General features: G+C 50.7%; 1 protein-coding gene across 1 annotated transcript; it reads right to left on the bottom strand.

Annotated features, from left to right (window-relative positions):
• Positions 1-5871: 5871 nt before the first annotated feature.
• Positions 5872-26816, bottom strand: SLC35B4 (solute carrier family 35 member B4; the record flags this gene model as incomplete). Its single annotated transcript, XM_080363422.1, has 10 exons — positions 5872-9096; positions 10565-10640; positions 12165-12240; positions 12323-12432; positions 12960-13020; positions 14293-14374; positions 17713-17762; positions 20617-20719; positions 21320-21433; positions 26740-26816. The coding sequence occupies 10 exons, from the start codon at positions 26814-26816 to the stop codon at positions 8850-8852; spliced, it is 996 nt and encodes a 331-aa protein (XP_080219548.1). The 3' UTR covers positions 5872-8849.
• Between the last annotated feature and the right edge of the window lie 754 nt (positions 26817-27570).

Raw genomic sequence — 27570 nt, 5'->3', positions numbered from 1 at the left:
AAAAGCCCAGTTCATCCTAAGGAACGAGCACAGCGATTCGAACTACTCATATTTACAGGAACAGCCTTAAATATTGAGCTCCCCAGTGCAGAAATTGTGTCTTTATTTTGATTATACAGAGCTGGGTGTAAAGGTGGAGTATAAATCAGTTACTCTTATTTCCCAGTTGTAAAAAGAAATCAGTTGTGCTTCTGTGATCTGAGTATTCGTTCGCTAACTTGCATTTGTATCAGACAATAATGTTGGAATGAATCTCCTATTTTGCAATCAGTTAGGGGGCCCCTGAGCTTTCAAATATATCCAAATGTGGTATGTTGGGTGCAGTTACACACGTGGTCTTGGGAATAAGGACTTTGCGTGGAAGCAGCATGTGGGATTTGAAAAACACCAAGGAAAAGCTGAATTTGCTGAAGTCAATTCAGCAAAATACTCAGATTCTTGCCTCCCTAAAGTTTGACTTCTACACACTCACTCTCTTCCCACTCCCAGCAGACCACAGATTAAATTACTCACCCAATTTACGAGGTGCCCAAAACACCTGCCCTGCCCTTTGCCTCTTGCACCCCGAAGCGCGGAACATCTGGCCAAGTCTCAGGGCAGAAATGCCACTGCATTGCGGAGACGCGATATTTACATTTCATTTAGCAGATTGTGAAGCTTTGCAGTTCGCCGGTTTTCGTTGAGAGCGTTTATTTTTGGCTGGAAGTACCGAACTTGTAACTCGGTGCCTATATATTTATAGACTGGCAGATAAAAGCAGGGCTGTTTCGGGGAACTCTGTTTTTATTGGCAGGAATTGTGTTTGGATTACAGCAGAGTAACACCTTAAGTTAGTCACAGTCAAACAAGTCTCCCAGTCTTTGAATTTTACAGAGGGGAGTATAACAAGCTGTTTAATTTCCCTTTTTGTAAAATTAAACATTCAACGTTCCATAAAATCAGTAACTGGGGTTGCTGCCTTGCGAATGCAAAGGGCTTTACCAGCCGGAGGATGCGGCCGCCCGCTTATCGCATGGGCTGTGTCGTAGCCCTGTGTTACACATCGGGAAATCAGAGAGAAATTCCACTGATTTGTGCTTTTTTTCACAGGAATTGGGTCAGTCCTGCGTCTCTGCTCAAATACCGGGGCTTTGAGGTGAAGCACAGAGACCGCGCTGATGCACAAAGTCACAGAACCCCAGAATGTCAGGGATTGAAAGGGACCTGGAAAGCTCATCCAGTGCAATCCCCCCATGGAGCAGGAACACCCAGATGAGGTTACACAGGAAGGTGTCCAGGCGGGTTGGAATGTCTGCACAGAAGGAGACTCCACAACCCCCTGGGCAGCCTGGGCCAGGCTCTGACACCCTCACCATGAAGAAGTTTCTTCTCAAATTTAAGTGGAACCTCTTGTGTTCCAGTTTGCACCCATTACCCCTTGTCCTATCATTGGTTGTCACCAGAAGAGCCTGGCTCCATCCTCCTGACACTCACTCTTTAGATATCTGTAACCATGAATGAGGTCACCCCTCAGTGTCCTCTTGTCCAGCTCCAGAGCCCCAGCTCCCTCAGCCTTTCCTCACACGGGAGATGCTCCACTCCCTTCAGCATTTTTGTTGCCCTGCGCTGGACTCTCTGCAGCAGTTCCCTGTCCTGCTGGAACTGAGGGGCCACAACTGGACACAAGATTCCAGGTGTGGTCTCCCCAGGGCAGAGCAGAGGGGCAGGAGAACCTCTCTGACCTACTGACCACCCCCTTCTAACCCACCCCAGGTCCCATTGGCTTCCTGGCCACAAGGGCCCAGTGCTGGCTCATGGTCACCCTGCTGTCCCCAGGACCCCCAGGTCCATTTCCCCTACACTGCTCTCTAATAGGTCACTTTTGATTTTTATATATATATTTTTCAGCATGTTCTGCAAACAGAAGGGGAATAGCTGCCCGTATTGACCAAAGAGCCGTTTGTTTCTCTGCAGAGTGCACACATCCATTTCTAAAGGTACCTCCCTGCAGCACCACGTCACGGCCCAGCAGGGCCGGCTGCCCCTCCACCTCTGCCTGCTCCCTCGGGAGCTTGTCTAATGGAATATGCTGCATAATATGCTGCTAATTTGGCAGCTGTCAAAATGAATTACAATATCTTTTTTAACAGAGTTGCTGCTCGGTGTGATTACACCAACTGCCCCTGTTTCTCTTGGTGCCCCCGACTCAAGGGAGAGACGGCGAAGGGCTTGAAGGAGCCTCATTAGGTCGTTTGTTGGTCTCACCCCGCACTTCTACAGCGTCACTTCAACAACCCCACCCTGCAAACTGCTTTGTGTCCCCCGTCCATTTACCAGTTGTTATTTTCAGCTGTGTTTGGAGTCACAAACCTTCTTCCTGGGCCCTTCAGGTCCAGCAGGACAAGGAACTGCTGGAGAGAGTCCAGCGCAACCATCAAGACGCTGAAGGGAGTGGAGCATCTCCCGTGTGAGGAAAGGCTGAGGGAGCTGGGGCTCTGGAGCTGGACAAGAGGACACTGAGGGGTGACCTCATTCATGGTTACAGATATATAAAGGGTGAGTGTCAGGAGGATGGAGCCAGGCTCTTCTCGGTGACAACCAATAACAGGACAAGGGGTAATGGGTTCAAACTGGAACACAAGAGGTTCCACTTAAATATGAGAAGAAACTTCTTCCTGGTGAGGGTGGCAGAGCCTGGCCCAGGCTGCCCAGGGGGGTTGTGGAGTCTCCTTCTGTGCAGACATTCCAACCCGCCTGGACACCTTCCTGTGTAACCTCATCTGGGTGTTCCTGCTCCATGGGGGGATTGCACTGGATGAGCTTTCCAGGTCCCTTCAACCCCTGACATTCGGGATTCTGTGAGTCCCTGTGGCCCGTGGCGTTGGAGCTCAAGCAGGAGCCCCTGGGCTGCTCAGCGCTGCAGAACCCACCGTAGCTCTTGCACTAAATCTTGCTTCTTGAACATACCCTTTGGGTAACCTGAACAAAATATTTCAAGCTTCTGAGATATTCTCCCTCCTGTAAGGGGGAGGGAGAGGAACCCTTGTAGCGAAGGGTAAATTTCATTTTCCTACGGGGAGGAGGCAGCTCCTACATTTTTATCATTCATGCTTTTCCCTGCTCATACCTCTGAGCAAGTAGAAGCATGAAGGTGTAAATCAATGTCCATCACTGAGACATGAAGGCTCCACAGTGAAAAACCCTCATGTTGAGGTGCCTTCCAAGAGATCTCTGGGCACGCACATCTCCATTCTCCAGCTTTCCTGGCCCAGAGCGATTAGTCCCTGCCCGGAGCAGAGCTGGGGTGGCATCTGAAGTCCTCCAACAGGTAAAGGATGGTTTTCTTTATGTTGGAGACTGTGGGATTCAAAAGGACTCACAGAACCACAGAATAACAGGTTGGAATGGACCTCAGGGATCATCTGGTCAAACCTTTCTTGTCACAAGCCCAGACTAGACAAGCTGGCCCAGCACCGTGTCCAGCCTAATCTTAAACATGGCCAGTGTTGGGGAATCCACCACTTCCCTGGGGAGATGATTCCAATGGCTAATTATTCTCATTGGGAAAAATTTTCTTCTTGTGTCCAATCAGAAAACTGAGTCTAGTGTGATGTTCCTTGCATTAATCCTTCCACTGGTCAGCTCTGAGGACTCTGAAGGACCACGCTCCTCTCCTCCCTGTATCTCATACAGCATTTAGTTGACTCCACCTTCTTCCAAGGCAGGGGCACGATGCAGCACCCCACACCCCAAGCACCTGCGCTTTGTGTGGCTGCAACCCAGCTGACACAATCTAAGGCCATCGGAAACACGGCTGTGTGGCTGCAAACCCTCACAACCAACAGGACCCAATGGGCCACCGTGTCCTCCAGACTCTCAGGATGGAGATCTACCAACAAGCCGTGGTTGATGGAGGAGGCTGGGGCATTTCTTCCTGTTCTCAAGGGTTGAAGCAGCCACTGGGGTCAGGAGGAATCATAGAACAGTTTGGGTTGGAGGGACCTTCAAAGGTCACCCAGTTCCCCCCCTGCCATGAGCAGGGACATCTTCACCAGCTCAGGTTGCTCAGAGCCCCGTCCAGCCTGGCCTGGGATGTCTCCAGGGATGGTTCATCCACCACCTCTCTGGCCAACCTGGGCCAGGCTCTCACCACCCTCAGGGCCAACAATTTCTTCCTCATGTCTGGCCTGAATCTCCCTCCTTTAGTTTAAAACCATCACCCCTTGTCCTATCTTGTTTTAGGTCCCTTTGCAATGCCCAGCAGTTCAAGTGTCACTCACTGTCACCTCTGTGTCCTGCTTTGATCTGCTTTTTGCTCTCTGAAGAGGGAACCCCCAGCCCAGGGCTTATTTCCACCACCCAGGGCCTTTCTAGTGGCCCAAAACAGGGTTGACCCTTCACATTGGCACGTGTGACCACAGGTGTCTTCCCACCAGAGATGGTGTCACCTGCCTCTTCCCCAGCTGGTCCCCAGCAGCTCTTGCATGGGAAACAGGGACGGTTGGCTCTAATGATGCTCCTGCTTTGCCTCCTCCCTTTTTGGCTGAAAATGGGGAAATTATTGTCCCCTTGCCCCGTGCTGAGGTCCTTTGGTCAAGGAAGGCTCAGTGCATCCATCTTCCAGCTGCTGGAGGAGAGAGGGAGGGTGAAGGGTGAAAACCAGCTGGTTGTAGCTATGGAAGTGGAAAAACAATAATAAATACTAACAATTTCTAGCAAATTTCGGAGAGTTCTCAAAGATGGATGGGTACCAGCAGAGACCTGCGAGCCTGGGCCACATTGGAGGCAAAAAACCCCAAAGGTTCTGTATCCTCCAAGCTTTTCCCCTCCCAAATTTTCCCCATCAATAAATCTCACCTTCTTGGGCTCCAGCTGCTGACTTACAATTGTTATAATGAAAGACACTGAAGAGAAACGAACTGTGTGGCTCCAAATGATTTCTCTTTATCCCTTTCCTGCCCCTCTTGTTTAATTTAGTGGCAGGATCAAGTTTGTGACACCCTGGATGTGACAAGGATTTCATCACGTTTCCCAAAGGAGTTCAAGGCTTTTCCTCTCGCTTGAATAGGAATATCCCGTTTCTCTCCGGGCCGGGCTGCAACGTGCCAATGGGAGATTGAAAGCGTTAATAAACACCAGCCCACATTTAATGAAGACTTCTGAACAGAAATCTCCAAACTGATGAAAGCAGGACCCAGCCGATGAGGATTTATTAAACAAACGCCTGCCAGGATGATTTGTTAAATTAGAATTATATACACTCGGTAACTGCTGGAGAATTAAAGCTCTGAGATGGGGAAGGTTTAAAGGTGCGTTAAACATGATGGTCGTGATTTTAATGGCGCGTTGTTATTTTTGCAGTGGTGGAGATGTCACCGGGATCTGGAAATACAACAATAATCACTTGATTTCTTGCTATTTGTTTTTTAAACCAGGTCCTACATGGGAAGCTGGACCACTCAGCTCCACGTTCATGGTTAAGCACTGACGGCAATGGCTTCACTCCCCGTTTCAGCCTTTCCTGGGGTAACAGCACAAGCGAAGCGTCGCTCTGCACATCAGGGGTGCGATTCCCAGAAACCGGGAGCCTAAAACCACTGGTAAGTCAGGCTTAGGGACCTCAAACCTTGATGGTTTCCTTGGTACCAACCGCTTCAAGCTCAAACTGCTGCACTAAGCTGGGTCCCCCAAGTTTCTGGTTTAGCTGCACTCGCCTTGTCATCATCCATCAGCTGCCATGAACCAGGACACGTGGGGTTTGAGGGAAAACAGCTTCTCTTTCCAACCTTCTCCCATATTAAAGGCAGGAGAAATTATGTCTTGATTTCAGAGCCCCGTTAGTTTTCCACTCACCATCATGAAAGGAGAGACAAGACCAACCTGTTTTGAAGAGGATACATATTTATTTTGCTTAAAAAAACCAAACCAAAACAAAAATACCACCCTAAACCGAGCTGACTAACCCAGAAGTTTTGCAAATCGAGAACGCTGATCAAAAAAGTACTTTGGCTCACCCACTTTTCCAGCCTCTGCTAAATAAAAATAAGTGCTATTAATATAATCTCTACAGCAAACATTAAAACCAAACAAATCAGTAGCCTGGATACAAATACTGGTTTTGGCAAAATATCTGCACAGGCCTTTCCTCTATTAATGACCAGGCAAAGCCACCTGCTCTCCTACAGCAGGGGAGGAATCGCTGCCACTTTGGTGACAATGTGACAATTATAAATACTCAAAACCACACAGATCACACCGCAAAGTTAAAAGAAAATCACCAATGACAACAAATAATAACCCAGCGTTGACATCTGGTTTGAGTGAAGACTTGAGTGCAGCACACGGTTCAAAAAAACAGAGCAACCCAACCATCCTCAAACCTACCGGCGTCACATAGAAATTGCAACGTGCAATTTCCTGCATTAAAAGAGCGACCTGGTGAGTAGTTTACGTGCAGAACGTCCCACTCGCTCAGGTACCAGCTCAGCTCTTGCTTTGCTTAGATCCTCAGCCCAGGTGACAGCACCCACCGCCACAGTGGACCCCGGGTCACAGCTCCTCTGTTCCAGCCTCATGTCGCACCCATGTGTTTTAAGCTTTGATGAACCCCAAGATTTACCCAGTGTCCCCGATGCTTTGGCGCTGCCTTCCCACACCTTCCTGTCTCAGCTGGAGCTCCGTGTAAATAGCGTTGAAGATGAAGGATGAAGGTTTTTGCCTCTCTCCGGGTCCTTCTGGATCTGGAAGTGAGACCTGACCTGGGGCAGCTGTGGAGAAAACATCTCCCCATCTACAAAACATCCCAAAATACAAGAGGCTCTTCAGGCTTGGGGAAAATCAAAACCAGGAGAGAAAAACATGCATCAGTAGCTCAGGAAGGAGCGAGGCCCCATCAGCATCATATCGACACTGGTTGGGATGGAGATTTTTCCGCGGTGGCCCGTACGGTGCCAGGTTTTGGATTTGAGGCTAAAACGGTGCTGACACAACACAAACTTTGCAGCGCTTGCACAGCATCAAGGCCTTTCCCTTTTTGCCCCATGCTGCCCCCCATGGGTGGGCAAGAAGCTGGGAGGGGGCACAGCCAGGACAACTGATGCAGCTAAAAACCAGCACTAAAAACAGAGACTAAGGGTTTCTTTGGGGAAGGCGGGACTGGCTGGGCGTAGGTCTGACGGTGGGAGGTGGTGCATGGTTGCCTTTGCATTGCTTGTAGGTTGTCTTCTTTCTATTGCGTATTAAACCATCTTTACTCATATTTTTCCTCGCTTTCGCTCTTCCTATCCCCCTTCTTGATGTGGGGCACAGATGGTGCGTCGTGGCCGGTCGGGTTTAACCCACCACAAGCGCAAGTTTAAACACAGGAGGGGTCGTAAACACCGAGGCTGGAAACTGTAGGGATGCCGCGCGGAGGAATAATGGAATATAGTCCTTACTTGGCACAACTGGATGGGAATCAGGTTGACGTTGCTGGATGTGTTAATTGTCACGGCTGAGCAGGGACAGTGTCACGGTGATGAGAATAAAGTGCTCTGGGAAAACCGGTGCTGCTGCTCCAAGTGTGTTATTATAACCCTCGCTCAGCCCAACATCGATCAGCTCCTAGAAGAGATGTGGCTGCTCCTCGTGTCACCTGCGCAATGGGGACAGACACCCAAAGCTCCTGAAGGCCACTCCTATCCCAGCTGAGGGGTGACACTAAGGGACAACGGTCCTGCGCTAGGTGGATGCTGCTATAATACACAGAAAAGCAGCGAGCGAAGGTGATGCCCAAGAGGTGGGAGAAGAGAAGGGAAGAACTGGGTGAAGGGACATAAAACCAGCTCACTCCCCCCAGCAGCAGAAATAAGCTCAGCTTTACTGGCCTTTCTTAAGTTTCTTGGCATCACTTGAACCCTGAGGTTGGGCTGGACGTGGGGGCGCTACAGGTGCGCTGGGGGCTCAGCACAAATCATTACAGCTGACTGCTGGTAACAAAACCCATGGAACATGTGTGTAATGAGGGAAAAAGCAGGAAGCAACCAAAAAGTGACCTGCCCTGAGGACATAACCACAGCAGGAGGAACCAGCAACACCCTGAAGCATCAGCGCAACATCTGAGCACTCAGCCAAGCCTCAGCAGCACGTCACCGTCTCCCTGAGAAAGCTGCTACGGTGACACAGCGATGCTTGCTGTCCCCTTAGCGTCATCCCTTTTTGGTTTCCTCAGGCTCCCAACTAGGCCCTGCTACTCATGGTGGGGACGTGGTGGCTTTGCAATCAGCCCCCTGCACCATTTCCCAGTGGAGGATCAACTGGGCAGACTGGAACATCTAGAGAAGGTGGGAGCTACAGGCAAGTCCAATGTCCTCCCAGAAAAGGTATCGCACAACAAGGACTTGTGTTACCAGGCCTGACATTTCCAGGGTAGCTAAAAATCTGCTGCACAAACAGCAGCTCCCGAGGGCTCAGTCATCTGCTACGGTCACCAGGACACGAAAGGACGGCACCAAACAGGCTCAGGATCCAGCTTGTCAAAGCCAGGAGGAGTGGACAACAGCACCACAAATAGGTTGGGCTCCTAACAGCACTGGGTCAGCTTTTATATTACTTAAAAAGGACTATTCAAACAAAAAAAACCCCAAAACAACAGGGGGAGAGGCTGGAAGCAAAAGGGGTTGCATAAAAAAAATGCAGCCTTGCAAAAAAGTAACCGTATCGTCTCTCCATGATCCATTTTGGGCAGGTTCCCAGAGGAGGGTCCACGTTTCCCCAGGAGTTTGGCACAGCCAACACCTCCCCCATGTTATAAAAACAACCCCTCTCTGGGGGATTCCTGCTGCTCTGCTCTATAAAACAATAAAAAGGTCCCTGCAGAGTGTCCTCGGCTGTTATTCCTCCTTCGGCCTCTTCCTCCAGCGGGCCAGGAAGGGCCCGAGGCTGTTCCACACCTCCGTGTACATGAGGGTCCCCACGAAGACGAAGGCGGTGCCCAGCCAGTGCCAGCCCGTGAAGGGGTTGCGGAAGTAGAGGATGGAGAAGATGAGGCTGACGAACTTGCGCAGTGTCACCACCAGCGTGACGGTGAGGGACGTGCACTCCGTGGTGAGGATGAAGACGCCTCGGATGCAGACGTATCTGGGTGGGCAGAGGTAAGGGGGACACTGGAGCTGATGAGGGAGGCGGCCAAGAGGCCACCAGCATCCTGGCTGGTACCCGCACTGGTGTGGCCAGCAGGGACCTGGGGACCTGTGCTGGGACCTAGGGAGGCCAAACCACAAATCCTGGGGGCAGTTCTGGGCCCCTCATGCCAAGAAAGGCCTTGAGGTGCTGGAGCGAGTGGAGAGAAGGGAACAGAGCTGGTGAGGGGCTGGAGCACAAGTGTGATGGAGCGGCTGAGGGACCTGGGGAGTTCAGCTGGAGAACAGGAGCTGAGGGGAGACCTTCTGATCTCTGAACTGCCTGAAAGGAGCTTGGAGCCAGGGGGGTCGGGCTCTGCTCCCCAGGAACAAGCGCCAGGAGCAGAGGAAACGGCCTCAAGTTGCGCCAGAGGTTGAGGTTGGATATGGGGACCAATTTCTTCCCCAAAGGGCTGTGGGGCATTGGAACAGGCTGCCCAGGGCAGTGCTGGAGTCACCATCCCTGGAGGGTTGGACAGACACAGAGATGAGGTTCTCAGGGACATGGGGCAGTGCCAGGGGTGGGTTAACGGTTGGACTCGATGATCTTAAAGGTCTTCCAACCTAATCAATTCTGTGATTCTGTGACACTTTGGGAATGCAAAAGCCTGGGCTATGCACAGCCCCCCTTGCTCACAGAGGGAATAAAATTCCCTTCTCCTCACATCAGCTTTTCTACAGCTGTGAACAGCCTCACTGCACACCCCAGGGACACCCCAGATTTCCCTGTGTCCCCCTGCCCCTGCTCTGGGACAGCAAAACTCCCCCATCAGAGCAGCTGGGGCTGATGTATTGTCATAAGGTTAATGGTGCGCGGGGTTCACAGCTCCTGCCATGGAGCCAAGGGAAGCTAAAATCAGATTTCTGCATTTATACCCAGCAGAAGCTTCATTTGAGGAACATGGGCAAAGCAGATTAAACAAAGGGTTTAATTGAGGAGCACGAGCAGCAATAGGGCTCAGGCCTCTCTCAACATTGAGAGGAGAACGGTAAGAGGGCCTTGGACTGAAGGGTCCCTTTTTTGAGGGCATCTTGGCTTCATCAGACTTTCAGAGGTGTCCTCACTGCCTGGAAGAATCCACACCCTGATATATTAGAAATAACTTCTGATCTGTCCCTTCTACCTAGAGCTGCCTAGTAAAACTGCCATGTATTTGTACCCCTCAGCCTGTCCCCGGGGAGGTGGTGGCAGATTGGAAATAACAAAAGCCCCAGGATCAATTCCACTCTGTGTTTTCCAAGAGGTGGTGACGAGGTGGCTCAGCCACCCTGGAAAAATTTGCCAGACCCGGGTTACATTTCACTCCCTATTTTCCAAAAGTGACACTAAACTGAACTCCTAAACACGGGGAAGACTCGCAGAATTTGCTACCCCCACCCCATTCCCATCTCCGCGGCGCGTCTCACACTAAGATTTGGAAGGATACTGAGTGACGACGTTCATGAGGAGGTAGAACCACATGATTGGCAGTGTCAGCCCGATCACTGGGACCTGGAACGGCTCTGCGGGGAGAAGACGGAGCAAGGTCACCGCCCTGGCAAGGAGAAGCGTGTCTCTCCTATCCAGGACTGACCATCATCCGCTGCAGCTTCAGGATTTTGCCCCAAATGGAGGGTTATTTTGTTCTTACTGTGGTGAATTACAACTACAAGAGAGTTGTGCAGATGCTTCTGCTTGGACTTGCATAGGGAAGAAAGGAAGATGCAAGAAGGCGGCAGCTAAAGGAAAATACATTAAAAGAAAAGCTGTGTCTTGTTTTCTTGTGTCAGGGCCGTCCTGTTAAAACTGGATGAATCACCTGTGCGGATCGGAGGAGCTGCCAGTGCAAACACAGCAAAGCCTACGTAGCACCAGCAAAACAAAAGCCAACGGGTCCTTGTTTATACCTTTGGTTGAGTACTTGGTCCTGTTACTCCCATTTTTGAACTACCACAGGGGTCACCTCCTGCTTTCCTCGAGACACGGTGCGGCAGGCTAGGAATATTTTGTAATTATAGTAATGAACAGGTTAAAATGAAAAGAACACTCTATCCAGAGGGGATTAGAGAACCAGCAAATCTGTTCAGCAAAGGTCCTTTCAGTTTTGTAAGACAGAGGATATAGGAAGGCTGCTGGCACTGAGAAGCCTGGTGAGTTTTACTATTCAATAAAGAAGATGTATAGCTTGAGATGGATGGATACGCAAGCTGGCTGGGCCCAACAGGTGTAAGCGTGTGTGTTAGTGAGAAGCTTGGGCTTTAATTACAGCCGTCCAAACGGTAACTCGTGGCTTTGCAAGCTGCTGCGGCACCAGCTGAATGCTCGGCTGCCCACAGCCAGGCTCCTGCCGGTCACCATGTCCTCCAGATAGCGTGAGGTGTTTTCTGGCTTTCTACCAAACCTGGAAAGTCAAAGGGCTTGAATATCCCCAGATGACAGTCTGATGTGCACAACTGCTGGACTGAAAGCTTCCTGCTGCACCGTGCTGGGCACTGGGGAGGCCAAACCGCCAATCCTGGCGGCAGTTTGGGGCCCCTCACGCCAAGAAAGGCCTTGAGGTGCTGGAGCGAGTGGAGAGAAGGGAACGGAGCTGGTGAGGGGCTGGAGCACAAGTGTGATGGAGCGGCTGAGGGACCTGGGGGTTCAGCTGGAGAACAGGAGCTGAGGGGAGACCTTCTGATCTCTGAACTGCCTGAAAGGAGCTTGGAGCCAGGGGGGTCGGGCTCTGCTCCCCAGGAACAAGTGCCAGGAGCAGAGGAAACGGCCTCAAGTTGCGCCAGGGGAGGTTGAGGTTGGATGTGGGGAACAATCTCTTGCCCAAAGGGCTGTGGGGCATTGGAACAGGCTGCCCAGGGCAGTGCTGGAGTCACCATCCCTGGAGGGTTGGACAGACGGACATGAGGTTCTCAGGTACATGGGGCAGTGCCAGGGGTGGGTTAACAGCTGAACTCGACCTTGAGGGTCTTTTCCAACCAAAATGATTCTACAATTGTGTTTTCAAGAGCACAAAAAGGATGAGAACAAGGATCCATCTATGCAACACTTACCGGACTGGCTGAAGAGGACTGCGTGGTGGTAGATGTTTGGGGCAAGAAGGAGAAAACCAGGGAGCGGTAACGCGTGCTGGAGAGAAAAGTAAAGACACCATGTTAACTAGAGGTTCTATCTGCCCGGTAAAAGCAACAGAAAAGACACGGCGACTTACATTGTAAAAAAGGGCCTCTTTGGAGTGCTTCCCAAACTGCTTGTACAGCGTCTCCTGGAAAATCCCCATCCTGGCAGACATGAGGAGGGCGAAGGTGAGTGCGGCAATACCTGGAACAGAAGCGCAGCCTTGCAACACTGCCCAAGCGTGGCATAGCTCGAGTCAAGCAGCTTGGAGACTCCCACTATTTGGTTTTTAGTGCAAAAAAAATTTAAAAAAATAAGCCAAAACATCCAGACTTGATAAGAAACTGATCATGGTCTTGGGGACACAGGTATCTTATTAGGAAGGCTGAGATGCCAAGAGCTTTCTGAATAGAATACCCCTTAAAAAGAGATGCAGCCCCAAGAAGATACCTGGAATCTCAGTCTGTCACTACGCCGCTGCCTTGCAGACACCCCTCAGGTGCCGTATTTAACTTGTTGCCCAAAATAAGAGGATTTCCTCACACAACGCTGCTAACAAGTGCCACAAACCCCCCCGTTCTTTGCAAATCAACATCCATCAGATGTTAATTAAACCGCAGGACAGGGGCTCCCACCGCACTCTGCTCCGCGCAACCCGCACGGTCAAGGCCATGAGGGAGCAGAAGTCTTGCCGGTGTCCCAGCAAGGCCGGCTGGAGATGTGACACTCACCCAGCAGCCACCACAAGAAAACCTGGAGTCCATCCTCTTCGTTTAAGCTGGAGTCAGATGCCTAGTGGAGGGAGACATGACACAGTCACCACGAGCTACTGTGTCCCTGCGGCTCATTCCAACCCGCCTCTGCCTCAAACAGTCGCTTCTTTGGCTGAAAAGAGGTGGTAGCAACTACGGCCACGCTTTGCTTTGCGCTCTGCTTCAGGGAACGCACCAGATTCCAGCAAAGATTACAAGCATCTGATCAAGAAAGGAATTTTTCTGAAAGAAATGCCCTGGTTTGGCCAGAGACCAAACTCTTCAACTACAAAAATAAGCAGTTAATTATTACTTTAATTAAAATAATTAGAAAGCTCCCACTGGCAGACTCCTGCATCCCCATCTCGGAGGTGGGTGTGCAGGAAAGAACAAGCGCTGTGGTCAAGCCCCAGTCAGGTACTAAAACCTGGGCTCTGGTTTGCAGTCAAGACATGGGAGGAAAACAGGCCCGTAGATGCTATTAGCTGAGGGTAAAACTCGAGGTAGCCTGACCTGGTTCAACTCCCTTTCGCTCTGGTTTAGAGCAAATTAGTTTATTTGTCTTTGACACAACTCTGTGTACCATATCGAAGAGTTTATCTGAATTAATCCAGAGCAAGGCTGCATAGCACAGACCTTCTTCAAACACCCTGAGAGTATAAACAGCGATTAAATGATGGGGGACTTGGAGGTTTGACAGCCGTTTCATTTCCAATCTCTCAGAGCTGGATTAAGTGCAACCAATTTTCACTTGATACCATTTTAGGTTATTTTACTGTCTTCAGTTGACAAGATCAGGCTGTGGGTGTTGACCCAGGAAAAGCCCAAACTGGTGTTACACTTGGATTTTCTTCACTCCCTCCTGTTCTCCAAATAAATGCACTTTATTTCAAGGGTCACAGAAAGTCACGTTGGATGACAACAGATCTAGAAAAATCTAGCCTGAAAGCCGACAAGTTCTTCTGGGGTAAAAAGAGGGAAGATTTAAGATGGCTGAGTTTTGTTTAAGATTCACCTGCTCCTAACTGCAACACATGGCAAAAAAATAATGGGATATGCTCAGCAAAAAGCAACCTGAACAACACAGGATAAATAAGTTAAACCACGTGCATTTGTGTGCATCCCTTCCCTCCAAGCCACAGGAGAATGGGAGCAAGAACAAGAGCTCTTGGGGAGCAGATCTAGAGCCAGGAGACATCTTGTTTCTTTATTAATAAGTCAAGCAAAGGGAATTACTGATGAAGGTGCTGACAGCAGCTCCTCCTGTCAAAAAGGTTCAGAGCTCTGACCTCAGGCCCTTTCCAATCCTTACCACTTGCTTTGCAGACATGAAAGTGCAGGTGAAGATCCCCAGGGACACCAGGGCGATGGACGTATATTTAGATACGCTGTACCTGCAGGGGAGAGAAGAGAGATGTCAGTGGCCCAGCCCAGCCTTGTGTTGTTTGTCTGCCTCTCTATTGCATTGCATTTTGCTCTGTTACACCAGCATGAACTTGGGATACTGGACACATAGCCACTACCTAACACTGGACACCAGTACAGGTTGGGGTTGACCTGCTGGAAAGCAGCTCTGCAGAGAAGGACTTGGGAGTTCTGGTCAACAACAGATTGACCATGAGTCAACAACGTGCACTTGTGGTCAAGAAGGTAAATGGTCTCTGGGGTGTGTTAGGAAAAGTGTGACCAGCAGGTCAGGGAGGTTGTTCCTCCCCCTCTGCTCTGCCCTGGGGAGGCCACATCTGGAGTTCAGTGTCCAGCTCTGGGCTCCCCAGTTTAAGAAGGACAAGGAATTACTGGAGGGAGTCCAGCGGTGGGACACAAAGATGCTGAGGGGTCTGGAGCATCTTTGTGATGAGGAGACAGAGAGCTGGGGCTGTTCAGCTGGAGAAGAGAAGCTGGGAGGGGATCTCATCAATGGTTATAAATATCTCCAGGGTGGGTGTCAGAGGATGGACCAGACTCTGTTCAGTGGTGCCCAACGACAGGATGAGGGGCAACGGGCACAGACTGAAGCACAGGAGGGTCCATCTGAACAAGAGGAGAAACTTCTTCCCTTTGAGGTGGCAGAGCCTGGCCCAGGCTGCCCAGAGAGGTTGTGGAGTCTCCTTCTCTGGAGACATTCAAACCCGCCTGGACACCTTCCTGTGTGATCTGCTCTGGTGACCCTGCGTTAGCAGGTGGGTTGGACTGGATGATCTCCAGAGGTCCCTTCCAGCCTCAACTAGTCTGTGATTCTGTTCCATTGCTGGGAGGGAAGGCCAACTTACTCCCAACTGCAACAAAAAAATCATTTAGACCAAGATCTCCTTGCTTGTGGCAAATAATCCCTCTCAGATCCAAGCCAGCGCAGATATCTCTGCATAGCAATGGAGTGGCAGGGGATGCGCCCACACTGCTACAGCAGCCAGACTGACCCCAATCAACTGGGGACCCTCCTGTCCCAATGTCTTTGCCCACTGGGGTGGGTTGAGTCCAGCCAGCAGCCAAGCACCAACACATTGCTCATTCATTCCCCCAACCTCATGGGATGGGGGAGAGAGGGAGAAAACTCATGGGTTGAGCTGAAGAGTTTAATAGGCGAGGAGCAGGGGTGGAAAACAACAAAAACAATGCAAAAGCAATCATTTATCAACTCCCATAAGCATGGCCCATCTCTGGAGACGTCCCAGGCTGGACGAGGCTCTAGGCAACCTGATCTGGGTGAAGATGTCCCTGCTCATGGCAGGGGTGGGACAGGGTGAGCTTGGAAGGTCCCTTCAACCCAAGCTATTCTATGGCCATCTTGGAAGCCAACTCCCCCCAACCTTCTTCTTCCTGTACCACAGTTTCTATTGCAGCACATAGAAACACAGAATCATTTCGGTTGGAAGAGAACCTTAAGATCATCAAGTCCAACCATACCCTAACTCTAGCACTAAACAATGTCCCTAAGAGCCTTATTTATATGTCTTTTAAACCCCTCCAGGGATGGTGACTCCAGCACTGCCCTGGGCAGCCTGTTCCAGTGCTTCACAACCCTTCCCGTGAATAAATGTTTCCTAATATCCAATCTGAACCTTCCCTGTCGCAACTTGAGGCCATTTCCTCTTGTCCTATCACTTACTACTTGGGAGAAGAGATCAACACCCTCCAAGCTCCTTTCAGGCAGTTCAGAGAGCAGAAGGTCTCCCCTCAGCTCCTGTTCTCCAGCTGAACCCTCCAGGTCCCTCAGCCGCTCCCATCACACTTGTGCTCCTCACCCTCCTCTGAGGATAACATTATATGACACACAATATCCCTTTGGCCATTTTGGGGCAGCTGTCCTGGCTACATCCCTTCCCAGTTTCTTGTCCACCCCCAGTCTACTCACAGGCAGAGTGGAAAAAAGAGAAAGCCTTGACACCGTGTAAGCATTTTCCAGCAACAGCCAAAACATGAGCATGTTGTTAACACTGTTTTAGCCACAAATGCAAAACATGACACCGTATGGGCTGCTATGAAGAAAGTTAACTCCATCCCAGCCAGAACCCAGTACACCCATCCATTAGGAGTGGTACCAGCCTCACACAAGTAAAAGGAATCACAGAATCACAGAATCGATTGGGTTGGAAAAGACCTCAGAGATCATCGAGTCCAACCCTTGGTCCAACTCTAGTCTGTTTACTAGATCATGGCACTAAGTGCCATGTCCAACCTCACTTTAAAAACCTCCAGGGACGGCGAGTCCAGCACCTCCCTGGGCAGCCATTCCAATGCCTGACCACTCTCTCTGCACAGAATTGCTTTCTAATCTCCAGCCTCAATTTCCCCTGGCAGAGTTGAAGCCCATGGCCCCTTGTCCTATTGCTGATGCCTGGGAGAAGAGCCCAATCCCCACCTGGCTAGAGCTGCCCTTCAGGTGGTTCTAGAGAGTGCTGAGCTCAGCTCTGAGCCTCCTCTTCTCCAGACTAAACAAGCCCAGCTCCCTCAGCCTCTCCCCATAGGGCTTGTGTTCAAGTCCCTTCCCCAGCCTTGTTGCTCTTCTCTGGACCCGCTCCAGCACTTCAATGTCTTTCCTGAGCTGAGGGGCCCAGAACTGAACACAATACTCCAGGTGTGGCCTCCCCAATGCAGAGCACAGGGGAAGGATCACTGCCCTGGTCCTGCTGACCACGCTGGTTTGGATACAGGACAGGACACCATTGGCCTTCTTGGCCACCTGGGCACACTGTTGGCTCATGTTGAGCTTCCTGTCCATTAGTCCCCCAGGTCCCTTTCTGCCTGGCTGCTCTCCAGCCACTCTGTGCCCAGCCTGGAGCGCTGCAGGGGGTTGTTGTGACCAAAGTGCAGCACCCGGCACTTGGCCTTATTGAACTTCATCCCATTGGAATCAGCCCACTTTTCCAGTCTATCCAGATCCCTCTGCAGAGCCCTCCTGCCTTCCAGCAGGTCGACACTCCCTCCCAACTTGGCGTCATCAGCAAATTTGCTGCTGATGGTCTCAATAAAAGGAAATAAAGGAGCTCACACAGAGGGCTGCAGCTGCATGTAAAAGCTCTTTCCAGCCCATGTTTGCCTTAAACGAGGGAGTGAGAAGTGGTAGAAATGCAGAAGAGGGAACTATTCCTAACTCCAGTCTAGACACATCTCTGTGCCTCATTTTCCCCATCAGTGAAACAAGGAAGTTAAACAGGAACAGTAAACACCAGTCAGGATTAAGTCAATGGCAAAGCATTCTCTGATAATATAAAAAAAGAGGCTTGTGATTTACCTTTTCTTCAAAATGATGACACCTAGAGCCATGCTTGCTATGAGAGAGCCCTGCGAAAGAAAAGAGAGGGGGAGAAAAACAAAACAGAAGGTCAGCATGACAAAATTCCCCAGACTGGCTTTCCTGCTCCAGAGAAACACCAAAACCTCAATACAACCAATGCCAAAACACCAATGGAAATGCCAGAACAGTGTCAGGGAGACTGAGAGGGTGGGGAGAGCGTCACTAGAAGCGGAGAAGTTGAGCCAGGTGGCTTGGGAACAAGGATGCTCGGGCAAACAGGCTACTAGGATCTTCTGGCTAGTGGGTCTCCCCCTTTTTTGGCCCAGTGGTGACACCCAGTGTGCACTGCAGCCCAGAACGCGGCCAAATCGCTGTGGTTTTAATTGGGAACAGGAGTACGGCTTCATGGATCGGCTGCAGCACAAGAACCATCCCTCATGGCTCCTGGAGTGATCTGGTTTTCTTCCTTTTAACCTCTCCTGACTTTAGGTATCTCAAACCATTGATGTGTTGTGGGAGAACAGATCTGCCCAGCAGATTTTATCTCCGTCTGGGCAGCAATTCCGACCATCCAGGGCTGACAAACAGAGCCTGGGCTTCATTTTATCATCGTTACTTCCCCCGGGCCTTTGGAAATATGAAGCCTGTTTGAGTCTCCGTTTCCTCATCTGTTCAGGGACATTAAGTTGACATTTAATGGTCAACAATGTGAAAGTGAGAACCGGAGCTTAGTATTTGCACAGGGTTTTGGTGCCCTCAGGGTGGCAGAATAAAGGCTGCAGGGACGGTGCTCGCGGAGATGATCACAGTATCACAGACACAGTATTACAGTATGTTTGGGATTGGAAGGGACCTCAAAAGATCATCTAGTCCAATCCCCCTGCTGGAGCAGGAACGCCCAGGTGAGGTCACACAGGAACATGTCCAGGTGGGTTTGAATGTCTCCAGAGAAGGAGACTCCACAACTCCCCTGGGCAGCCTGTTCCAGTGCTCTGATACCCTCACTGAGTAGTTTTTTCTCAAATTTAAGTGGAACCTCTTGTGTTCCAGCTTGATCCCATTACCCCTTGTCCTATCATTGTTTGCCACTGAGAAGAGCCTGGCTCCATCCTCGTGGCACTCACCCTTTATATATTTATCACAGTATCACAGTATCACAGTATGTTTGGGATTGGAAGGGACCTCAAAAGATCATCTAGTCCAATCCTCCTGCTGGAGCAGGAACGCCCAGGTGAGGTTGCACAGGAACATGTCCAGGTGGGTCTTGAATGTCTCCAGAGAAGGAGACTCCACAACCCCCCTGGGCAGCCTGGGCCAGGCTCTGTCACCCTTACTGAGAAGAAGTTTTTTCTCAAATTTAAGTGGAACCTCTTGTGTTCCAGCTTGATCCCATTGCCCCTTGTCCTATCATTGTTTGCCAACGAGAAGAGCCTGGCTCCATCCTCATGGCACTCACCCTTTATATATTTATAAACATTAATAAGGTCACCCCTCAGTCTCCTCTTCTCCAAACTAAAGAGACCCAGCTCCCTCAGCCTTTCCTCATAAGGGAGGTGCTCCACTCCCTTAATCATCTTGGTTGTCCTACGCTGGACCCTCTCCAGCAGTTCCCTGTCCTTCTTGAACTGAGGGGCCCAGAACTGGACATAATATTCCAGATGGGGTCTCACCAGGGCAGAGTAGAGGGGAAGGAGGACCTCTCTTGATCTACTAACCACCCCCCTTCTAATACATCCCAGGATGCCATTGGCCTTCCTGGCCACAAGGGCCCAGTGCTGGCTCATGGTCATCCTGTTGTCCACCAGGATCCCCAGGTCCCTTTCCCCTACACTGCTCTCTAATATGTAATTTCCCAATCGATACTGGAACCTGGGGTTGTTCCTGCCCAGATGCAGGACTCTACACTTTCCCTTGTTAAATTTGTGATTCCCCGCCGGGAATCACGCTGTCCCTGTACGTTTCCCTCTGAGCTTCCTAATCTCGGCTGAACCTCGTGGTCGGCTGAACCCCGCCGGCTCCGGCTCTCGCTGGGCTGGCTCCGATCAGCTGACTGACATTAATAAGGTCACCCCTCAGTCTCCTCTTCTCCAAACTAAAGAGACCCAGCTCTCTCAACCTTTCTTCATAAGGGAGGTGCTCCGCTCCCTTAATCATCTTCATTGCCCTGCGCTGGACCCTCTCCAGCAGTTCCCTGTCCTGCTGGAACTGAGGGGCCCAGAACTGGACACAATATTCCAGATGTGGTCTCACCAGGGCAGAGTAGAGGGGAAGGAGGACCTCTCTCTATCTACTAACCACTCCCCTTCTAATACAGCCCAGGTACCATTGGCTTCCTGGCCACAAAGGCCCAGTGCTGGCTCATGGTCATCCTGTTGTCCACCAGGACCCCCAGGTCCCTTTCCCCTACACTGCTCTCTAATATGTAATTTCCCAACCTATACTGGAACCTGGGGTTGTTCCTGCCCAGATTCAAGACTCTACACTTGCCCTTGTTAAATTTCATCAGGTTATTCCCCGCCCAGCTCTCCAGCCTGTCCAGGTCTCTGATGGCAGCACAGCCTCTGGCGTGTCAGCCGCTCCTCCCAGCTTAGTGTCATCAGCAAACTTGCTGATAGTGCACTCTATTTCCTCGTCTAAATCGTTAATGAATATATTGAATAATACCGGCCCCAGCACTGCCCCCTGAGGCACTGCACTAGATACTGGCCTCCAACTAGACTCTGCACCATTGACTACCACTCTCTGGCTTCTCTCCTTAAGCCAGTTTGTAACCCACCTCACTACTCTATTGTCTAGACCACACCTCCTCAACTTAGCTGTGAGGATGCTGTGGGAGACTGTGTCAAAGGCTTTAATGATGAAAAGAGACGTCATGGAAAAGGATGGTCTGATGGAACTCACCGATCTGAAGATCATGTGCAGTGGCATGGCGATATTTAAGTTCAGGGCATAATTATTCACCACACTGACAGTGAAGAACATGGCCACCATGATGAAATAGTACCTGAAACACATAAAAAACAGCGGATAGCTGCGCGTGTACCTCCCCGGGATGCTGGGGGACACCTTGGAATAGAATACAGGTTGCAAGGAAATGTCTGGAGCTGAGCAGGAGCCCACGTAGTTCTTGGGTCTGTGACAAGGACTAACAAGGAGATCAATCCAGTTTGCCTGTAGCAGGGAAGTCCTTAGAACAGGACGCAGGTCGAGCTGCACTGGCTCAGCTTGTGCTAATCACAGAAGCAAAGGGGAACTGAGGAGAGCCCAGCTGAGATCTTTTAGTATTGACTTTGTCCAGACCCCTGTTTCCTAAGGTCTGTGGCATAAGATGAGGTTTGATTCAAGCAGATTCAATTTCTGCCAGCAGGCATTGCTGCTGTTTCTTGGACAGGAAACTATCTGCTGGCAATTTCCTATTAAGAATTCTCGCTAAACGAGGAGTTCATATTTTTATCAGGCACGACAGGTTCTCAATGAGGCTTCGCAAATGCTGCAGGATGGATGGGATTCAGACAGGACAAACAAGCCTTTTTATTAAATACTACTTGAGATACTAGATAGCCAGTCAATTTGTGCCTAGCAAAAGTGTTCAGATCAACCGTACCTTATTGGTATGGCCGGCTTCTTCCTCCCAAAGTTGGCCTCGAAGATAAAGCCTTCCACGGCAATAAATAGGAACTGGGAGAATGTCACTATGTTCCCACATCCTGGAAACTGCCTGCAGGCGTGGAAAATAAAGACAAGTGTAAGAACAACACCACGGAGAACAAACATTGCATTGGGCTCCAATGAAAAGATGCTAACAGCTCATAATCCCAGGGTGAGCATCAGCCTGGAGGGGCTTTACCGCTTTATTTGTGCAGTTCTCACGTTGCTTTTGTTAAAATACTTCCCTGCAGGTATTTATTCACCTGTACTTGTAGATATATGTGCAGCAGTCCCTTCCTCAAACACTTCCAAAGAGGAACTGAGCAGCCAACCCCCTCATGGGGCAGGTGTTGAAAGAGGCAACTGGTCGCATCTCACAGCTCTGTAAAACATCCCACCAGGGCACAGGATCTGAATGAGCAACGTCAAACACCAACACGACCACACAGAAGCTGGATCTCCCTCTTTCTCATGGGAAAGTGGTTCTGATAGGGATCTCTCCCTGCTGACACGGTGCTGTTAGAGGCCGGCGAAACGATGAGTCCACCCAGGAGGAAGGCAGCAGGATTTCCAACAGCTCTTATTTCCACTGCATGAGGTCCAAGGTCAGGTTCGTGTCATAGAACCACAGAATCTTAGAATCATTTTGGTTGGAAAAGACCCTCAGGGTCATCGAGTCCAACCATAACCCAACTCTAGCACTAAACCATGTCCCTAAGAACCTCATCTAAATGCCTTTTAAACCCCTCCAGAGATGGTGACTCCACCGCTTCCCTGGGCAGCCTGTTCCAATGCCTGACAACCCTTTCCAGGAAGAATTTTTTCCTAATATCCACAGAGCAAGGTGTAGCATCTATGGTTCTGCTCATCCCTCATCCCCAGAATGTGTGAACACAAGCTCAAACACGCTTTCAATTTCTCCAGCAAGCTTTAGCCCTCTGCCCTCCTGCTTTTGCTGGATGCCAAGAGGTTGGCTGTAGGTTCAAGAAGGAACCTACAACAGCTCATCACAGGAGCCCAAAAAGCTCGTGGCATTAAATACCATGTGATAACCTGGGAGTTTGCTCACGTGACACTTGCTTTGCGTCAAGGTTTTCAAACTCCACCAGGTATCAAAAGCCACGAAAACAGTGTTTGACCTCAAAAAAAAAAGAGACCCTCTTAGCTGAGCATCTTTGTCCTCCCAGAGAGACCCAAGCAGGGCAGTTATCACCATCTTTGCAGTTGGAACAACACCAGCTCTGAGCACATCAACCTTGTGTGCTTATTCTGAGGGAAAAGGAATTACACCCAAGGTAACAGCCTGACATTAAACAAACACTCCCTGCATGTGGCTCACCTGTTCCTGCTGCAGCCTCTGCCTCCTTCCTAAGAAGCTTATAGGGAGCAGGAGAGGATTTCTTGGGAGGCACAGAGGCAGCTGCAGGCTCAGAGGAGGCCATGACGGGTCAGATAATCACAGAGCTCGCTGTTAATTGCAGGAAGACACAGGGGAATTTCAGCAAATACCTCCCCTTTCTCTGGTGCAAGATAGAAACCGAGACCAAGGACTCAACGGAGTCCTGGTCCCCGTCCTGCTACACAAGCACGCAGCTTGCTCACCAACAAGTAGGTAGAGGCTGAGTCTAGACATGGTTTTGCAAGCTGAGAGAACAGGAATAAACAAACTGTTCCTGGATAGTGGAGCCAAAGGCCTGGTGTCCTCCAAAATCTCCTCTGTCACTCCCCTAGACTTCCCAGAAGCAGCAGTGCTGTGGTTAAGGCAGAGCTGGCACGTGGTTGCCACCAAAACAGCACCTGGAAAGGCCACTTTGTCCCAGCGTCTTCCACTGGGAGGAACTGCCCTGAGCGCCTCTTTTCTACTCACCTGCCAATTCTCACATTTTTCAGAGCTTAACTGTCCGTGAGACTTCAATCCCTGCTGTGTGATGCGGTTAAGAGGCCGAGGGGAGAGCTGCTGATCTCTGAACTGCCTGAAAGGAGCTTGGAGCCAGGGAGGGTCGGGCTCTGCTCCCCAGGAACAAGCGCCAGGAGCAGAGGAAACGGCCTCAAGTTGCGCCAGGGGAGGTTGAGGTTGGATGTGGGGAACAATTTCTTCTCCAAAGGGCTGTGGGGCATTGGAACAGGCTGCCCAGGGCAGTGCTGGAGTCACTGTCCCTGGAGGGTTGGACAGACGTGGAGATGAGGTTCTCAGGACATGGGGTAGTGACAGTGTTGAATTAATGGTTAGACTCAATCTTAAAGGCTTTTTCCAACCAAAACGATTCTTTTGTGACTTGTGGGAATCGAAACTGAACCGGAGGCAGAGGCTGGGCTGCAGGACTGTAAAACTTATCTCTGCAGGGAATGCAAAGCAAGTGTACACTCAGAAAAACCAAGGCTGTTTCCATGCACTAGGCTTTGTTTCCTCCCAGTTCACAGATCCCTGCATTCAGTCGCTGTACATATGACCTCACATTATCGGTGAAGTGTTGACATAGGGTTATGTGTTAACAGATAATAAGAAGACAAACAAAAAAAACCCCAAAGCCCAGGCTGTATCTGCCCATGTCTTTGTCTCACAATCCTAATACAGCGATAAACCTATAAGAAGTGACAAGAAGACTGGATATATCAACAGCCACTGCAGAAGAACAACCTCCCCGTTTGCACCATAGAGGGAAGAAACCCATTGATAGTAACCACAAAGAGCTTCAAATGTTCTCACAGAGAAGGTAACTCACAAGGACGCAGCTTCAGAAGGCGATTCCTTCTGGTATTCAGACAGGGGCTTGTTTAACTTGCTCTTCAAAAACCTCCAACAAGGAGTTTCCCTGCTCTGACTCTTACAAACCCACTTTGGTTCAGCGAGATGGAGCAAACCTGGGATTTTGGCCTGTTTGACATCCCTTTCATGGCAATTTAAGCCCTTTATTTCTTGTTCTGCCTCCAGAGCCCGGCAGAAAAATTTATCTCCTCTTGTCTGCAGCCATTCTCCACATGTTTAAAGTCTTTTGTCTGTCCTCGGGCACCTCTAGACTAAACAGTTCTCGTTCCTTTACTCTTTCCTCATAAATCCTGAGCAAATTGCTTCCAATCACCCTTGTTATTCCTCACTAGACTGCCAGTCTGGCCACTTCCCTTTCCTGTGACCCTGCTCAAGGACTTTGCTTGTTATGGGAAGATTCATCTTCAAGAGGGACTCTTTTCCCTCTAGACAACACCATGATCCAAAGAAATAACCAGTTTTACCCCAATTTAGGGACCAAAGGTGAACAGGCCAAGAGAGGGGCACAGAAACTGAGCTCTCAGGAATAGGAGGACTTCTAAAATGAATGAGAGGTGATGCTTGTGTGCAAAAAGCAGCTTTTCTTAGATATCTGCAATTGCACTTTTAGGATTTGCTGCTCAAAATCCCTTCTGGGGTTTCGACACCTCTATTTTGAGCAGGGCCAAATGGCTCACTTTTAGTTTAAAGCCTGGCTGGAGGCAACACAAGCTTGGTGTGTCTTGCAAGCATCTTGCAAAGAAGTGCAAGAAGCCAGATCCAAAGCTTTCTTTACCTCAAAAAGGCCCATTTCTTCTCCCTCGCTGATGCTGCAGCACAAGCCAGGCAGGAAAAGCAGAGATTAGAGCAATCCCTGAGAGGAAAGAACTCGCCACACAAGGTCTCTTCCTCCAGGAACCGCTTCTTGATTTACCCAGTGATTGCTAAATGACTGTGCCACCCTGTGTTAAGGTATCTGTGTCCTGGCCTCCCAATTTGAAGCAAATATCCCCACTGCTGGTTGACAGAGTCAGGCTCTCCTTTGCACTGCCTTTTTATCTTAACAATCTGGGATGATGATGGGCAGGGAGGAAGCAAGGGCAGGATTTAAGTACTAGTTTCGAAAGCCTGCGCATGATTGAATGTGGTATTAAATGGTCAAGGGATGCAGCTCCACTCTGACATACTACGAGGGTAGATGCAAAACCAGTTCAACCATTTTTGCACTTTTATCCTCACATCTTGCTCACCAGCCCCAAGAACAAATCCAACAGACCATCGCCTTTCCCAAGCCACGCCAGCCTTCCTCTCTCAGGGTGAGGAAGGTGACGCAGCGCTCGGACACATTCCAAACATCAGCCCTTTTCTCTCTGCAATCTGGCAATTTGCCTTCTCTCCAAGCGTCACACAGGACTCCTTGCCCTCATCACGTTGGCTCTGCAGCCACGTGATCCTGCCGAAGATCACATTTCCAGATGGACAATGTTGCCTTGGCCCTGCCTGCCGTCCCCAGGGACCCCTGGCCAGCTCCTGCGCGTCTTCTCCTTGGGATTTCAGCTGTTATTTGTATGAGGCGCTGGGATCAGAGAGCAGGGGTGGCAGGGACGCTTAAGCATGGAGCACAAGTGTGATGGAGCGGCTGAGGGACCTGGGGGGTTCAGCTGGAGAACAGGAGCTGAGGGGAGACCTTCTGATCTCTGAACTGCCTGAAAGGAGCTTGGAGCCAGGGGGGTCGGGCTCTGCTCCCCAGGAACAAGCGCCAGGAGCAGAGGAAACGGCCTCAAGTTGCGCCAGGGGAGGTTGAGGTTGGATTTGGGAACAATTTCTTCCCCAAAGGGCTGTGGGGCATTGGAACAGGCTGCCCAGGGCAGTGCTGGAGTCACCATCCCTGGAGGGGTTTAAAAGGCATTTAGACGAGGTTCTTAGGGACATGGTTTAGTGCTAGACTTAGGTTATGGTTGGACTCTGTGACCTGGAGGGTTTCTTCCAACCAAAATGATTCTATGATTTTAGGAGATGGATAGGATAGGATAGGATAGGATAGGATAGGATAGGATAGGATAGGATAATATAGACACTGGCACCAGGGATCTCCTAAAATAATTTTGGTTGGAACAGACCCTCAAGATCATGGAGTCCAACCACGGGACATGATTTAGTGCTAGACTTAGGTTATCCTATCCTATCCTATCCTGTCCTATCCTATCCTATCCTATCCTATCCTATCCATCTCCTAAAATCATAGCATCATTTTGGTTGGAAGAAACCCTCTAGGTCACAGAGTCCAACCATAACCTAAGTCTAGCACTAAACCATGTCCCTGAGAACCTGGAGGGTTTAAAACCCCTGGAGGGATTTAAAAAGGGGGTTTAAAAGGCATTTAGACGAGGTTCTTACCAAGGCGGCCCATGACAGGACCAGACCGGGCACAAGCCGAGGGGGACAACCTCCAAAACCCCCCCATACCCCCTCAGAGGTGACACAAGGCCAGGCCCGGCCATCCACACCCGGGCTCCACTTGGAGGAGAACCCCAAGCGCTGAGAGTGACCGGTCACCCTCACCCGACCCCATTCCTGCCCCTAATCCCTCCCTCTCCCCCCCCCCCAAAATCCTCCCCCCGGCCCCGCACCTGACCAGCAGCTCCAGAAACACCACGTTGCTGCAGCAGCCGCCGAACACCAGCCCCACCGCCACGGCCGGGTGCATCGTACCGCCTCCAGCAGCGAGGCAACGTCCCGGGCCGCCACCGCATCCCTCTCCCGGGCCGCGGCCCCGCTCCCGGCCCCGGCTCTGCCGCCCCCGCTTCCTCCCGGCGGCCGGTAGTTCGCTCCCCGCCCGCCGCCCGTTCACCGACACCGCGGCAGCGCTGACGACTGGACTACAACTCCCAGCGGCCCCCGCGCCGCCTTCCCGCCTTCTCCCTCAGGCGGCGCCGGCCCGCGGGGCATCATGGGAATTGTAGTTCCGCGCTAATGGCGGCGCGGGGCCCAGCGATGAGGTGGCCCGGGGCGGGGGGGGGGGGGGGGGTGCAGTTTAACCGGTGCTTCACTGCTGAGGAGCAGCTGCTAATTGCTGTTTTGAGGTTAGATAATTAAATTATAGCTTCGATGTGAAATGGAGCTTGCGTGAGGCCTGCGGGGGAGCCTCCTGGGAGGCCACAGGCGAGCCCCAATGTGGCCCCTGTTAATGTCACCAGTGGCTATTGAGACAGCAAAATGAGCCTGAAAAGCAATTGTGCGCTTGGAAGGGATATAAGAAGAGTTAGGGAAGGGTAGAAGTCAGGAAAAGATGCACAAATATTGCGGGTGAGGGTGGCTGTGCGGGTCCCACAGCTTGACAGGGGGAGATGGAGTTAAAAATTACTTATTAAGAGCAATGGTCAAGTGTTATTTCTGGTCACAACACCAAGGTAGGAGAGAAGGGCCACGCGGTGCTGGAGACGGAGGGTTTTGGGTGAGAG

This window comes from Nesoenas mayeri (assembly GCF_963082525.1).
Source record: "Nesoenas mayeri genome assembly, chromosome: 1".
Taxonomy (NCBI): Eukaryota; Metazoa; Chordata; class Aves; order Columbiformes; family Columbidae; genus Nesoenas; species Nesoenas mayeri.
This window is presented reverse-complemented; position numbering and strand designations above follow the sequence as displayed.